The 17,415-nt window shown below is 36.4% G+C and overlaps 1 protein-coding gene across 4 annotated transcripts in view; it reads right to left on the bottom strand.

Moving 5' to 3' along the window:
* LOC125232223 (synaptic vesicle glycoprotein 2B-like) overlaps positions 1-17,415 on the bottom strand; it is a 32,395-nt gene that overhangs the window by 2,575 nt on the left and 12,405 nt on the right. For 3 of the 4 annotated variants that reach the window (XM_048137880.1, XM_048137872.1, XM_048137889.1), the window contains exons 2-8: positions 10,274-10,492; positions 7,295-7,457; positions 3,970-4,151; positions 3,024-3,208; positions 2,249-2,409; positions 1,748-1,925; positions 531-805 (exon numbers count right to left, since the gene is read on the bottom strand). In XM_048137880.1, the coding sequence (XP_047993837.1) occupies positions 531-805; positions 1,748-1,925; positions 2,249-2,409; positions 3,024-3,208; positions 3,970-4,151; positions 7,295-7,457; positions 10,274-10,469 (1,340 nt within the window). In that variant the 5' untranslated portion in view covers positions 10,470-10,492. Of the gene's footprint in view, positions 1-530; positions 806-1,747; positions 1,926-2,248; positions 2,410-3,023; positions 3,209-3,969; positions 4,152-7,294; positions 7,458-10,273; positions 10,493-12,192; positions 12,239-17,415 lie in introns of those variants that run through there. The other variant, XM_048137865.1, reaches the window with a different exon arrangement.

The raw sequence follows: 17,415 nt of genomic DNA on the forward strand, positions 1-17,415 counted from the left end.
TGTGCGTCATCTCATACTAAAAGTCGTTAAAATGACGTAAGTCACTAAGAATGTCGCAAATCCGTCCGATCTCTGCTTATAGCACAGGTGAAGAATAATTGCAAAAAAAAAAAACAGTAAATTGTTAGTTATATCAATTTATTTTTTTAAAGTCGGTCAAAAAATAAATTGTATTATCCTCTAAAAACAAATGAATAATTTTAATAGAAAGGGAATATTATTTTCAATGTCTGCTATCATTCAGTCTATAATTCGGTGTAAACGGGTGAATCAACTTTCTGTTGCATTTTATTGCCATGGTTACGGTCCCCTGAGTTACACTGGCTCTATGCAAAATTATGCTACTGAAATTATGCAATCATGCATGTAGGCCATGTTTGTGGCAAATTAAGGAAAGGGCTTGTTAACACCAGAAAAATATATGTTTGCATAGTTTAAGTAGGTAGCATAATTTTGCATAAAACCAGCGTAACTCAGGAGAACGTAACCAATAACAGGCAAGAAAATGTTGATTCACCCAAACAACATACCTTACACTCGTAGGCACCACTCTCATCAACACCGTGTTTTGTATACTCAGCGCACACTGCATTAACGCACACGTTCCTGCTATCAATAATCCAATGGATAACGGGGAGCTTGTCCAGTATAGAGCAGCTGAGCACGTGGCACAGGCTACGAACACAACGAACATCAGAGGTTTCTGGCCTATGTGATCCACCAGTGCTGTGCTGATGAGGATAAAGGCCAGAGATTGCACTCCGAGGATCATCCCGTTGATATATGTATCAGGACCAGCGGGATGCTGTGGAACGAAACAAATTATTTATCTACACCTAGTCCATCTCCTAGGCCTTACAGAAAACTAGCGTCGCGAAGTGTGCCATGTGGCTCATACCGTGACACCTAGCTGAGTAAGGACCATTTAGCGCAACTCATAATGATGTGTACTTAATTAGTTTTAGTTTAAAATAGTTATAAGTATGTATTTTGTGCCAATAAATGCTTTTTCTTTCTTTTCAAGTCCAGTAAGTTCCTAGACGGCTCACGAGATAACCTCCATATGAGATGTTGATTCGACGATCATTGTGCCGATTATTACAATGATTTTATGAATATATATAGTTTCAGCGAAAGGTCTCATAGCGAAGAGTCTCGACCAACATTTTGAGAGACTTTTGCTAGATGGCTGAATCAAGGGTCAGATGCAAAAGGCGGTGATCTTGAATACCGCGCTGATAGAACGACGGTTCCTCTCTTTGCAGCCCTAACTAACCACCGGCAGCTTGATGGGCGCTGCCCCGCTGCTGTCGGCACCCAAGGTTAGGTTTTTATAACGTGTTTATATATTTTTAAATTATTGTGTCATTTTATATTTTACTTTCATATACAATACATATTGTAAAAAGTGTAACCATAGATTTAAAAGGAATAAAGAGAATAATATCAAGTATTATTTAGGAAAAATCCCCGTGTGTCCCGTGTGGTGACGGGTTAAGAATGTCACCACCCCCTTTCTTCCCGTGGGTGTTGTAGAAGGCGACTGTGGGGATATGGGTTAAATTGTAGCGTAGGCGAGAGGCTGGCAACCTGTCACTGCAATGTCACAGTTTCATTTTCTTTCAACCCCTTATTTGCCAAGAGTGGCACTGAAACTTGAGTGGTTTCATGTGCTCTGCCTACCCCTTCATGGGATACAGGCGTGATTGTATGTATGTGTATGTATGTATTTCGGAAAAACACTTACAGGTACACAGATATCTGTAACGCTGTTGGTCGCCGCAGCCAGCGATACGTTCTTGGCCAGCTCGCTCGTGTAGCCGTCGATCATGACGCAGAAACGATCAGTGTCCCCGCCATGTCTGTATTGGTAATTTTCTATAATTGTCGAAATTTGAGGGAACCAAAGCCTTAGCGCGGAGTACCTGTATATAAAAAGTTTAGGTTTATATCCTGTTTCTTAATTCGTGCAATTTTAATATTGTCTTCGGTTACCGCGATAGTTATTTATGAAATAAAACTATGGAAACGGATTATACCGCGTATAATGAATTTACAATTCATCCCGACGTTTCGAACACTTTACAGCATTCGTGGTCAACGGGTAACACCCAACCACCACTAATGCTGTAAAGTGTTTGAAACGTCGGGATAAATTGTAAATTCATTTACGCGATGTAATCCGTTTCCACAGTTTTATTTCGTGCATTTTTTTTAAATTATTTATATAATATTTTCTTAAACTTACGCAAGTAAATTTACAAAGTACGAGCTTCCGAATAACAAAAGTATAAAAACCAATGGTTTCTTGAACAACTCCTTTGATTGAAATAACGCGTTAGACATTTTTTTCTTGATGCTAATTTTTTCTGGTGTAAAATGCACTCCAGAAGCGTTGAACGATTTAATCTGTAAAAATAGGAATAAAAATTGGTGGATAATTGAGTAATTGAAATCAAATATCTTCCCTCTTGTCTGCATAAGTAATTAGGTAAGGTACTTAATTACCTAAGTGTCCACAGACAGACTTGCGTCGTACGCATCGCATTCAGTATTCTTTGTACATATAGAAAGTCACACAAGTGTGTCCACCGATACGATACGGACAAATAGACACCTAGCATAACCACGAACGTAATATGACGTCCGAATCGTGGGCCAAAATACACCGTGTTTTTTTTTTGTTTTCCAATAAATTCGACACGCAGTTAGGTTCATCATCAGGAACCACCCTGTATATCGTGTTTTGTTACATTGGAAAAAAAATGTTTTTTTCGTTTTCATGTCATAATAAATAATCTTATCTGAACTATCCATGAAACAAAAAAAATATCATTAAGTAGGTAGATAATTAATAATTATATTATTAGAAAAAGGTATTTTTAGAAAACAACTTAAAAATACATACATACATACATACAATCACGCCTGTATCCCATAAAGGGGTAGGCAGAACACACGAAACCACTAAAGCTTCAGTGTCACTCTTGGCAAATAATGCTTGGCAACTTAAAAATACTTACTGGAAAAGTGTCTTTTGACTGTCTACTGTTTTCATGATAAATTCTTTTAATGACTTCCAAAGCTTTCGATTCTTTGCCTAATGTTAGTAGAAATTTCGGGCTTTCTGGTAAATGTATATACAATAACATCGCTATTAAACTAGTGATGCCAGTTGAGTAAAGATATATGTTCCATGGGTGGAATTCTGGAAAAGATCAAAATGATTAGGTAAATTTGTTCGTCTCCTCATAATCATTTCAAGAGTTAATCTCTTGTCGATGGAGTATTTTCCAGCTTTTTTATCCTGTGCCAGCTCTTTAACTCTTTGATACGACACATTGTTCGTCTATGTAAGGTAAAAGTACCAGTGTGTAGTGTAGACCACCCTTCTGCAATTTATTGATAATAACTTAAAATCGAAAGTGGCTTCTACTAGTAAACTATCGAGCACTCAACTGGTATTTGCCTAACGCGTCTAACCAAAGGATGAAAGGCTCATATCTAAGTCGAGATAGATTGGCGTTCGAACCCAGTGAGACATATCCGAAGTTGAATGAGGCCTTCAACCGAGATGTACGTAAGGTACAGCGGGGCAAATGTAACTGGTCCTTTTTTTTAATATTTTACAATATTTGCATTATTAAATAGAGTGTTCACCGGTTATGTATGGTAGGTGTTCTGTGGATACATGTAGAACTCATCAACATCATATTGTGATCATGGAAAAAATGGACTAGTTACAATTGTCCCCCAGTCGAGGTTTGCCCCGCTGTACCTTATCAAATTTTTTAATACCGTTGGCCATTTTTTTATCTAATTGTGTATAGAAAATTAATAATGATAATGACGAACAAATACTTAAATATAATTCTATAGAAGGCATACTTAACTAAGTATGAGTATATTTCTTGTGATGATAATTTTCCTAAGGCCACTTTCAGAAAACTCTCACTGAACACATCTTACCAAGGTATCCTTTAATGATGACGAAGTGCCATGGAGTCATCAGCATTCCCCAGGCCACTAATGCGCAAAGGATAAGCGATAACGACATAAAAGAAGAGTACACCAATAGCACTCTGTCTCGTACGCCTTTGTGGGTGCATTCTGTCACCATGACAGCTGTCGCGCTGTATGTGAAGCTTAAACTGAAAAATTACAAACATAAAGACAATAAGGTTGTAGGTTTTTAGGGTTCCGTAGTCAACTAGGAACCCTTATAGTTTCGCCATGTCTGTCTGTCCGTCCGTCCGTCCGTCCGTCCGCGGATAATCTTAGTAACCGTTAGCACTAGAAAGCTGAAATTTGGTACCAATATGTATATCAATCACGCCAACAAAGTGCAAAAATAAAAAATGGAAAAAATGTTTTATTAGGGTCCCCCTACATGTAAAGTGGGGCTGATATTTTTTTTCATTCCAACCCCAACGTGTGATATATTGTTAGTATAGGTATTTAAAAATGAATAAGCGTTTACTCAGATCGTTTTTTGATAATATTAATATTTTCGGAAATAATCACTCCTAAAGGAAAAAAAAGTGCGCCCCCCCTCTAACTTTTGAACCGGATATGTTTTAAAAATATGAAAAAAATCACAAAAGTAGAACTTTATAAAGACTTTCTAGGAAAATTGTTTTGAACTTGATAGGTTTAGTAGTTTTTGAGAATAATACGGAAAACTACGGAACCCTACACTGAGCGTGGCCCGACACGCTCTTGGCCGGTTTTTATATTAAATCTTATGGAGTCAAAATTAGTGCCGACATATTTTTTTTTATACTACGTCGGTGGCAAACAAGTATACGGCCCGCCTGATGTAAAGCGGTCACCGTAACCTATGGACGCCTGCAACTCAAACAGTGTCACATGCGCGTTGCCACCCCATTAGAAACATATCCATAAGATTACTCGTATTTGTGACAATCAAATTAGTCTGAAAAGTGGCAACGTCGTAATGTCATCCCATTTTCTCACACATATTGATTAGAAAGGGATGACACAATGTTGCCACTTTTTAATTTTATAGATTTTTGGTCAGACTGTAGGTACATTGACAGTAACATTACTTTCTAAAGACGCAGACTCATTTTTGAAGAGTTTTTGGGGGCTTGATTAATTATATTATAATTCAAATTAAAAGTTTAAATATTGTATTACGGTCAACCGGGGTGGCTTTAAAACGCAGGGGCGACTTTGAAAATCTAGTTTTAAAGTCATACTGTAAGTAAATTCGCGATTTTCTATGGTACATTTACATGAATAAATTGATCTAACTAGTTAAATGAAACAGTTTCAGTAAATAATGAATAATGTTAATTTTAAAGCCGCTCAAATACCATCAAAGTAACCCCAAAATTCATAAAGTCACCCCGGTTGACGGTATTTTAAAAGGAACTCAGGACTTGAAGGTTAAGCAATTCTATCAAAAATGATCAAGATAAAGCAGAAGAAACAAACAAACACAGTATACATGTTAAGCCTCTTTGTTTACTACAAACCCTGTGAGTGTCTATGACTTTGTCACTTTTGTTTACGTATAGGGACATTTTCAGAATTTGGGGTCACAAAAAATAACTCACTGTCAATTTTGTGACGATAATTAAGCATTAAATTTCTATAAAAATATTGTTTTTGTGTAAATTACATATACTTTATATGCGATAGAATGTCAAAGGCTTTATTCAACAAATAATTGGAAAATAAACTCTCAAATGTTGTTTATCTTTTCAGGTAAGAGTTGTAGTCTTTCCCATCACGGAACAATGGTGTTCCGGACCTTTGGGAGGCGTGCGCGGGGCCGAAGCCAACACGTAGAGGCCCTTTTGACACTTTAATGAAATGTAAGGGGTACACCGAGCGGATGCTGCCCTTACCCGTATCATGGGACACACGCAGAGGCAGCACCCGCCAGGGTGTAAGGACTATTTGAGAGTTAATGGAATCTAAAATGAACTGGGCTATTTTGATGAAAGTGATGGACTAAATACTGGGCTATGGATAAAAAACCGGACGCCTGCCTAATAAAATGGTATACAATTTTATTTCCGGCAGACGGTGACTCGTCCCCACAAGATGGGCCCCCACAAAAAGCGACATTCAAGATGGCTCAAGGGCAACACTGGTGTGAGAACTCAAGGGTGTCGAGAGGTGTACACCGCTTTCTGCCCAGTGGCCGTTAAGCCACTGTACCAACTCGCGTCTTATGCAAATTTTCACTTCCACCCCTGGGGCATGTAGCCCTAACGACCCCACTCTGGACGGCCAGCCAAGGCAAGCCAGAGGTAGAGAGTACTGTCCCACCCACCCGCCTTACGGGTAACAGAAGAGAGTTGTAGTTATTATTAACTTATATTAGAATAAAATATATCATTACTTTAATTTATCTTTTCAGAGAAACGATTCTCGCGACGGAATAACATTTATTATAATATAAAACAACGTTTGTACTGCAATTGAATAACCATGGAATAATTATATATTTGCAACGTGTGTGTATTCCGTATAATTTCTTAAGACTAGTTATCTGTCTTTTAAATTAACATTTAATATGAATAAGTGCCAGTTAACGTCAAAACTAGAGATAAGGTCATTACTGTTTGACCGGTAAGAGGGTTATGAGAGTAATGACTAATAAAAGTAATTCGATATTTAGATAAAATATATAAATCAACCAAAACTAGAGCTAATCTGATTTCTTACCAATAAAGAAAAATAATTACGATTTAGACATATTATATTATGTAGGTATAATTAGAATCAATCATATCTTTATTTGTGAGTGTGCACGGGAAAACGTCCCACTTTATCGATTGCTATAAAGCCGCTTTGTTAGTTTATTCATATAAAGATGTACTATTAAATCTCACCTTAATGGCAACCGACAAAGTGGGACGTTTTACTAAACACACTCACATTTTAACTAATTTAATTACCGAAGTATGTAACAAATCTATTTTTTTTCTGGCTTCGCCACCAGTGTGCTTGATCGTTTTTTGTTTAGTGTGTGGTATCTATTTCAATTTATAATTTAATTACTTTACAGATATTATTAGTACCTAGGTACTTAATACATTGCTTTATGATATGAACTGCTAGCTTAACTCAAGATAAAAATTTGATCTCATGTAAGATATACCTACATATTATAACTACTCATAAGATGAGGATGTCATCTCGCGTTGTGTGATAGGCTGATAGGAGTGATAGGGCACAACGCTACGAAATTGGAACAACAAATCGGATCTAAGTAGGTAATAAGCTGTGAGTGACTATGATAGTGTTCAGTACTCACAATATGCCATCTAGAAGTTTCCCAAGCAACAGCATCCAGTAATTTTGGCTCGTGCCTTCGAGAAGCGCGCATGCCAAAATCCCGGCGTGCCCCCAAACAAGGAATAATTTTCTCCCGAACGCATCCGTTATGAATCCGGTGAACGGGGCTGCCGCCACTTGTCCTGTAAAAAAAGTTTTTTTTTACACTACGTCAGTGGCAAACATACGGTCTGCCTGATGGAAAGCGGTCACCGTAACCTATGGACGTCTGCAATTCAAGGAGTGTCACATCCGCGTTGCCGACCCATTAGAATCTTAGATTGTATGAAATAAATGTAAATATCACATCTGGCCACTTTTGAAGTGTCATGTCTACCCCGTTTGGGAATACAGGCGTATGTTGTGTCGCTACGACTCCATTTCAGTGGTGAACTTAACTACTTAAAGATATATTGACAGACTGGAGAATTAGTATCTTCAACTAAATAAGCAGGAACGGAACACATAATAAATAAAAGGGCGATTCTCAGAGATGACGTTCGGTGCCTGATTTCGGTGCTGATTTTTATTTTCTACTTTTTTGATAAGTCAGTCTATTTACTAAAATCTAGCCTAAATATAAAAAATATTGGTGGTGGAGGCCTCCATTAGAACCTTATAGTTTGTAAGAAATCTGACATTTTAAAATCACCGAAATTATGTATGGGCACTGTAATCAATTGGCACCACCGAATTCAATTTTTTACACATTATTCCACATTTTCATCTTTATGTATAACTTATTATTCAATTGATTGATATTTTTCATTTTAATTCGATGACAGGTGATGTAAAAAGGCTCATAATCGCGCAATTTTACTAATTTTGACATGTTAATAGACTAGTCATTATCGAGTAATGAATTTTGTACCCATAGTATGGCTTAATTTGCTTACAAACATAGTTTTATGTTTTTACAAAGTATATCCTACTATTTAAGTATTAAATGTTAGAAAATAATGCACAATAAACTAGTTTACAACGTGGCAATCGAAGTCGGTGGTCACTTTTTTTGATATCGGTGGTAAAAAAATCCACCGAAACCACGGAAATCAGCTCCACTGATATCAAATTTTATCGCTTTTTTGGAGATAACTGCAATAGCATGCATGATACAGAGGAGATGTCATAATGACGTAATAACATACGTTCAAGGATTTATTAGTACCTTACATAACGACAAATGCACTAAAACTGTGGGAGTAAATTGAACCACCGAATCTTAAAAAACATGGGACCAAACCCACCGAATGACTGAGAAACCTTTAAAAAGTCCCCTTTATAAAACGGTACTGCATCTCCTCTACACTGGATGGTTAAAACATAGTTAAAACTTACTATATTTGTGCCACTATGTCCCTGATCTACTAATTTGTAAGAGTACTGTCTTGTTTAGCAAATGACACCGAAATCAGTCACTAGCCCGAGACACATCGTAAATTTGTCTTTACTCGATGAGTTTAGCTAACATATTATTTTTATATAGAAAATATGATAGGTAAACTAATACTTTATGCGTGAATATCTATAACAACTGCGATCAACAACTCCATCTTGAGTTATGATTTTTTGTTTTGCAAATTCTGGGTGCGGGACACGTCCACCGAAGGTCATTTTTCGCATTTAATATTTTATTACTTATATTATACAAATAATAAATAAATAATTTTATAGTGTACCAAACAGAACAGAGGCTAAAGATTATACCTGAATTAATTCAGATTTTTAGAACAGTCCGTTCTGACGTTTTTTGCCCCGGACACGTAAAAACGCGCCTCCTGAGAACTGCCCAAAATCACTCTAAGACCAAATTAAATTATTTCATAGGAAATATTTTAATTTGTGTTTTTTTTTAGAGTGTCCAATGCTGGATTCGAACCAGCGTACTCCGTTATAGCCACGGATGCCTGAACCACTGGGCCAACTGGTCACGGCGGCAAGGGTCGAAATTTTCAAGTATATGTTAGCTTCATATAATTATTGACACATTATTTTACATACGTTTGTACTTTTATAACAATTTAATTTAATTAATAGTAAATGTAATTATTGAAACGGGTCTGTAGTCGATAACATCAACCAATGACAGCACCACCGGATCACCGGCGATGCTCTCATTGGCTGACAAGGAGGACGCTTGGCTGGCGGAAGGTTGAGCGTGGGCGCAGAACAGGAATGGCGAACAGACAGTTTTGTTTTTTTAACCATATGACACTGACCATAATAATATTGAATACTGATAATCTGAAAAACTAGTACTTAACGGTGAGTTGTGTTGTTGACGCAAGGATAATAAAAGTAAGTACTTAAATTCTGTCTCTTTTATTTATCGCTGGCTAGAATTACCTTTGGCCGACATGAGTGTTAGAAACCTTGGAACCAGGCCTCTGCACCAACATATATGACACAATTACCGAAGGCTTGGACACTTGGAGGCCTTGGTATTTTTTTCTTTGTATATGACATTTATTTCAGTTTATAAAAACAGTTTATTTCAGTTTATTTCGTGGATACCTTGGCGCCGTCCCATTTGGCCTCTACTTCTTTAAGGCCGGGCGGGGCAGCGGCAACGGCTGAAGCACTGAAGCGCCGCAAATATGCTGGTCTTTTGAGTAGCCACGTATTTGCGGCGTTTGCAGTGGAGACCTTAGGGCCTTGGTGTCAGGATGCGCGAACTTTGTTCAAGGATTTGAAGAAAAGGCTCCTTGACACCACCAGGGATCCTAGGGCTGGTTCATTCCTGGGCCAGAGGATTGGCATTGCCATCCAGCGGGGAAATGTGGCAAGCATTATGGGTACTCTTCCGCAGGGATCAGATTTGGGAGATTTTATTTGATAGTTTAGTTTGTAAGGGAAATTTTAGAATATTAAGGCTGATATGTGTATACTGTGTGTTTTTGTTTAATTTAATGTGTAATAAATTTTTACGTTCAATTAGTTTATAAATAAAATCACTTACCAAAAAATGGCATGGCGTTCAACATGCCCTTTTCCATTATACTCATATTGAGATCACATTCTGCACTGGAAAGGATGTAAGATGATGTCGTAGTCACACTCGTGTAAGAGAATACAGCCATGAAAGTTGCCAACATGAGTTTGTAGTTGAAGTAGCCAAATTTGCCATGTTCCAAGGCCTCTTCCAATACTTGCATGGGCGTTTTTGTGGCTTCATTTTCTGGAACGGAATGGCAAAAATATTAATGACTACGGAAACGCATAAAATTAGGGTAAACAGGAAGTGATATATTTAAGTATTATTTGATCATTATTGATTTAAATAATAATTTATCGTGTTTTTATTCATATGTATCCGTTGCATAATCAAATATCAATGGATTTTGTCATAAAATAATAATTTGGTAGTGGTTTTCAAGTCGGCATGCTGTAGTTTTTGGCAAAAAAGTTTCTCATGGGTGACACAATTTATACAAAATGATTGAAAAGATAAGAAATTATTGAAAGACGTTCGTGGTTTATGTGCTCAATATTTCATCAAATAATAATGCATAAATAAGTATAAACAAAATGTATGTGGGCAATAATTTTGATAACTTCATGCGCTTTCTTATCATTATCACAATGTAAACAATATCTCAAGACAATGCATGCAAACGCTCGCTATACTCTGTACCACTTAGGGCCACTTGCACTAAAGAAAATGGAGGGTTAACCCACCATTGTATATGGAATTTGACAGTTGACAGCCCACTAACCCTGAGTTAAGTAGTTGGTGCAAGTGGGCCTTAGTGGACGATCGGAGCGGAGCGTTCGGCGCCATCTAGTTTTAAGCCGTAAAGGCCCATACATTTCAAGGGTACGCTTTTTTGTATTGGCTTTGTCAGTTCAAGCCCCGTAGCCGAATGGCATTTCTCCGACGACAAACGAAAACGAAACGCCGCGAAAGTTAGTCTGGCTCTGTCGCGCCAATACGCAAGAGCGACAGAGATAGATATCTACTAGCGTTTCGTTTCGTGAGCGTTTGTGCCATTCGGCTACGCACCCAGTATTAAATCGTATGTATATACTTACAGCGACCTAAAATGGAACGCTAAGTATTCAGAACGCTAAGTTAAGTATTGACGTCCAAGGTAGAATATTTTTTCTATCTGTGATAGCATACACTGCATTTCAAATCATTGCAGTTACATCATAACAACTGTAAAACTAAAGCAGAAAACAAAAGTGCCTCTTTGGTCCTTCATGTAAGGGAAGGAAACGTGACGGTAAAACTCAAGTATTAACGAAACTGCCCATGTCATAGACAATAATTATTTTTCATCACATTTAAAAACAAAAAAGCATAATCCATGCTAATATTATAAATGGGAAAGTGTGTGTGTCTGTTTGTTTGTCCGTCTTTCACGCCAAAGCGGAGCGACGAATTGACGTGATTTTTCAAGTGGAGATAGTTAAAAGGATGGAGAGTGACATAGGCTACTTTTTGTCTCTTTCTAACGCGAGCGAAGCCGCGGGCAAAAGCTAGTTAAAATATGATTGGTTAATTTCGCACCTATTAAATTTTTGAATACATACTTGTGTAAATAAATGTTTTTATCACCAATAGCAGAGAGATCCACGACCGAATTTGTGAATATTTGCCTAGTTTAGGTGTAGAGAAAATAATATTATGTACAAAATTACACAAATCTGACTGTGACCACCTGTGACAACACCGGCAAAAAAAGTAAATTCATTCGCTAGTCATTCATAGGCATCTTCTGGGCGAGCTCACTCCATCGTAGGCCACGTCTATGCCTTCGGCTAGTCTGTGGCCAAGAGTAAGCCCAATTATAATAATAAACAATATATATTTATACCTAAGTATATATCTTTGGAATCAACTTTTTTTTTAATGCTAAGAATAACGCCACTCACCTTTACAATTTATCTCGGTATGTTTTTCCATATCTTAAAAAATATAACTACACTTCCAAGCGTATGCACAATTTAAGAATATTTTTAGATTTATGTACCTAGTTTAATTTTATTTTAAATTTTGTTTTTATTAATGTCACTGTATTTAAATTTCATTAAATTCTTTTAAAAATAAACTTAATACTTTGCATTAATATATATATTATAGATACAAGTATTTCCTTTATTTATTTTGCTTCTTAGGTTAAGCTTTTTATAATATGAATATAAAAGTAAAATACAAAAACACATACAAAAAAATATAAAAATATATAAACACATTATAAAAAACCTAACCTAGGGTGCCGCCAGCAGCGGGGCAGGGCCCAAGCTGCCGGTGGTTAGGGCCGCAGAGAGAGGAACCGTCGGACTATCCGCGCTGTGTCCAAGATCACCGCCTTCTGCATCTGGCCCTTGATCCAGCCACCTAGCGAGAGTCTCTTAAGATGTTGGTCGAGACTCTTCGCTATGAGACCGTTCGCTGAAACGACTATCGGAACAATGATCGTTGAATCAACATCCCACATGGCGGCTATCTCGTGAGCCAAGTCTAGGTACTTACTGGACTTGTCCTTCTCGGCTTTCACGAGATTCTCATCATGGGGGATGGTGATGTCAACGAGCACTGCCCGGCGTTGCAGTCGATCTATTATCACAATGTCAGGCTTATTGGCTACAATAGTCCTGTCAGTGATAATAGATCGATCCCAATAGAGCGTGGCACGACCATTTTCAAGAACTGGCGCAGGTAAGTACTATACAAGTATTATTATTATATTTCAGTCCTCAATGTTCTCGTAATCACCTTTTTATTAGACTTATGTTATTTCACACATTATTTACTTAGGTACTTCGTTTTTCAACGGACTAATTGTCTTCCGTATACTCATCTTGTAGTTTTGTATCGTTATTATAAATCATACGTATAACATCATAATTACAATTAATTCTTATGTAAACACATTCGTATATTTAATCAAATATTGTTTCTCTGAAAAATACATACTGATTGTCTGTCATGCTTATTATTTAGATATCCCCGGCATTGTTAGAGATGTAACATTTTATTATCTTGTACATACATTTCGTTTCGTTATATAAATTAAATTTCGGTATTGTATATAGTTTTTTGTGATAATTTTTTTTATCGTGTTGTAAGTATATTTTTGTAGTATACACATACATATGATTACGTAAAAAAAACTAATAAAGTAGTAAAAAGAAAAAGTAGGTACATGAACGCTATGAACTGAGCCAAATGTTTCATTGAACTCCTAAACCTCAACTTCAATAGTTATAAAAAAAAACATAAAAACTATAAACTGAAAAACGATATATTAACGACTAAAAAATTCTTAAAATTAAATATGGCAGTTTTAATATTTTTCATATAGAACACGAATAATAAACCTCAAATAACGTTAATTTATAAAACGAATAAACACATAAAAGTTGAATAACATTATTCAATCTTGAAGTAATAACGGATAACGTTTAATATAATAATAACACAGTTGTTATCAAAAACTGTGCGTAGCACTAGTGACACGTCGACAATGTTGACGAATCACGAAACGCGTGGACGGATATGTAAACAAATTACCTACAACTAAAGTTCCGTCTACGTGGCAACTTTACGTTCCTTCTGAGTTAACAGTAACATAACCTCATATTGAGTAATAATTAACTATTAAGGCGCAAAGTATACTTTATGTATGGTTCGGAAACATGGACCATTCGAGCAAATTTGAACAAACGTATCGGCGTTGTAGCGCCGGCTTTTATGGATTCTATGGACGGAAATGCGTTCTAACCAATCCATTCTTGAGCGCTGGCTGTCAACAATATGCTAGAACCTACTCTTAGTTATATCGGTCACATTTCACGTCGCCCACCAGATAGCCTGCACGGGAAGCATGGTCGCGCGATAGACGATAAAATATCAGGCCGTCCCTATCACACTTACAAATAGTGCGATAGGGACGGCCTGCTATTTTATCGTCTATCGCGCGACCATGGTTCCCGTGCTGGAGAGAATAATTATAACGGGCAAAGTTGAAGGCACGAGACCTCAGACAGCTATTAGATGGTGTGTTCAAATTACTGTACCCATGCGATTATAACTGCACGAGGCCATGCGCTAGGCGAGGAATAGACGCCTATGGAGGGACCAAGTCTTCAACAGAATGACATGATGTCACGATTGCATTGAAGGAACGACCGAAGAAGGAGGAAGGTACCTATTTAAATGTATAAATTTACTGTTAATGGACCCAATACATTCTACAACTGTTGTCTTTCCGTACAGACTTTTTCCACTTAAAACAAATGATTCCGCAGGGTGCATTAAGTAAGACATGCAGGGTGCGTAGCCGAATGGCACAAACGCTCACGAAACGAAACGCTAGTAGATATCTATCCCTATCGCTCTTGCGTATTAGCGCGACAGAGCCGGATTACGTTTCGTTTTCGTTTGGCGTCGGAGAGATGCCATTCGGCTACGGGGCCTGGTCTTGAGATTATGAATTTCGTCTTTAAGGTGTCACTGTAAAATGTTATAACCTGCTCTTTCAGATACATAGAGGGGAAAGAGAAAGAATTATAGGTATTTATAAAGTAAGGCGTAGAATTATGTTATAGTTATTAACCTTAATTCTGAGTAGGAAAAACATTAAATTTACCTGTTTTAGAAAAAAAATGAATAATTTTTCGCGAAAATGCCCAAGCAGTTCTAACTTGCTGCTGTCAATAAATTTTGTTTATCAATAAAGTACTGTTATTGTATTGTTTTTACTACTAGAATGCAAGTAATTAGGTATACATGTAACTATATACGTACATAATTATTTTTTCTGTTATAATCTCTACAACCATTTCTCAATGCTAATAACGCTAAACGAGTGTATTTATTATACAATATCATATCGGTTATTCACATTTTTACTGTACAAAATAATAATATTTTTTTATTACAACGCTGAGAAGCTTGTGGCGAGCTGTTTGGGAAAAGCAATCCCACGATATGATTACTCTATCGAAACATAAAAATCATATTAAAAGCATTAATTTTTGAGTTTGAATTATTTTTATAAAATGGAGTGAATTGACGTTTTCCACTATATTGGCGAATGCTGGGATGCGTGACAGTCCAGCGTCGTGCACATAATATACAGTAAACAGTCAAAATATGTGAGTGTGTTTAGTAATGCGAGTGTGCACGGGAAAATGACCCACTTTGTCGATTGCTATAAAGCCGCTTTGTCAGTTTATTCATTTAAAGGTACAAGTAAATCTCGCCTTAATGGTAACCGACAAAGCGGGACGTTTTACTAAACACACTCACATATATTATGAGATTGACAGTTAACTCCATATTAAACTAAGGGCCCATTTACACAGTGCGAGAACTCACATGCGAGTTTCATTACGTGCGGTATTTGATTAGTATACCTAGATATTTTTCTGGCACGAACGAAGTAACACTAGTGACTTCCTTCCGATATTTAGTTTATCGATAAATTACATTATAATATGTCATTAATTATTATAATTATGTCATTAATTATTACCGTGGCACTGAATCTTGTGTTTCATGTGTTCTGCCTACCCCGTTTAGACCCCCGGCTTGAATTTATGTGTAAGTATGTAACATTTGTGTTTTATAAAAATGTCACATATTATGTTAAAATAAATGGAGAATTATAATAAAACGAACCATATTTTAGTAGTCTACATAATTTCTTCCATGATTATTCATGAGTTTAGACATCATTATTAGGCGTAATTAATAACCTTATGTAAGGCTACTTATCGAGAAAAGGATTATCGATGTTTTTATTTTGTCAAGGACTAACAACTTGACGTGCATGCCAGAAAAATATCTAGGTATACTGGTATATTGATTAGTGTATGAATTGTACGTAACCTCAATAGTCCGCAATGTAACTAAACTCGCATGTGAGTTCGTGCGCCGTTTAAATGAGTTACATACTTTGATTTGTAATTTTGTAAGTATAATAAATACGGTACCTACAGTGCTGGACAAAATTCTTCATACACCGACATATAAAATTAACTTTCCATCATAATTTCTTTACCCTTAAACTTAACATCACAGTTGTGTTGGAAAACTTTTAGCTAATTTCATGGCGTACAACATACAGACAATAACATATCAATGATTGTACAATTATTTTTTTACATGCGTATAAATATAAATATTAGTACTTTTGGCTCTGGACAAATTTGATCATACAGTAATTAAAATACGAATGAAATGCAATGTATAAGTGTGTATGGCTTTCATCTGCTTTAGATATTGCTGCTTGTCTCGGAGGAACATTTTCAGTTACAAACTGAAGGTATTTATCTAACCCAAGCTATTTCCTGTGTGCCTACTAAAGTAATTAAGTCAGTGGGTTAATTCAGAATAACATTTGATATTTTCTTTGTTTTTCCAAAAACTTCCTTAAACATATTTAAAGTCACACACAGGTCGAACGCGATTAATTAACATTATTTTTACCTTTTTTCCCAACCTGTGTTTATTCGACCTGTGTGTGACTTTAAATATGTGTACAAAGCGCGAGAACTTAAAGTGTTAACTTCCTTAAATTTTGGCTAGGCTAGGATTGATAACATGAGACTATGTTGGCCATTGAAGCTACTTAATCCTATGAATCACAACGAACGCATGAAATCGACATACTAGTATTTTCTTTCAGTCATCTTTATTAAACACATCATATATATTCAGTCGGGCGATGGCTGAGACAATACCAGTATGTATATCTCATGCGTATGTTATGATTAATAGGAATAAATAGCTTGAATGGCTAACATTGTCTCATGTAATCAATCCAAGCCAAAATTTAAGGAAGTTTTTGGAAAAATAAAGAAAATATCATATGTCATTCTGAATTATATACCCACTTTGCCTACTTTAGTAGACACACAGGAAAAAGCTTGGGTTAGATAAATACCTTCAGTTTCTAACAGAAAATGTTCCTCCGAGACAATCAGCGATATCTAAAGCAGATGAAAGCTATACACACTACTACATTGCATTTCATTCGTATTTTAATTACTGCATGATCAAATTTGTCAAGAGCCTAAAGTACTGATATTTATATTTATACTAATGTAAAAAAATAATTGTACGATCATTGATATGTTATTATCTGT

Source organism: Leguminivora glycinivorella, chromosome 1, assembly GCF_023078275.1.
Source record: "Leguminivora glycinivorella isolate SPB_JAAS2020 chromosome 1, LegGlyc_1.1, whole genome shotgun sequence".
Lineage (NCBI taxonomy): Eukaryota > Metazoa > Arthropoda > Insecta > Lepidoptera > Tortricidae > Leguminivora > Leguminivora glycinivorella.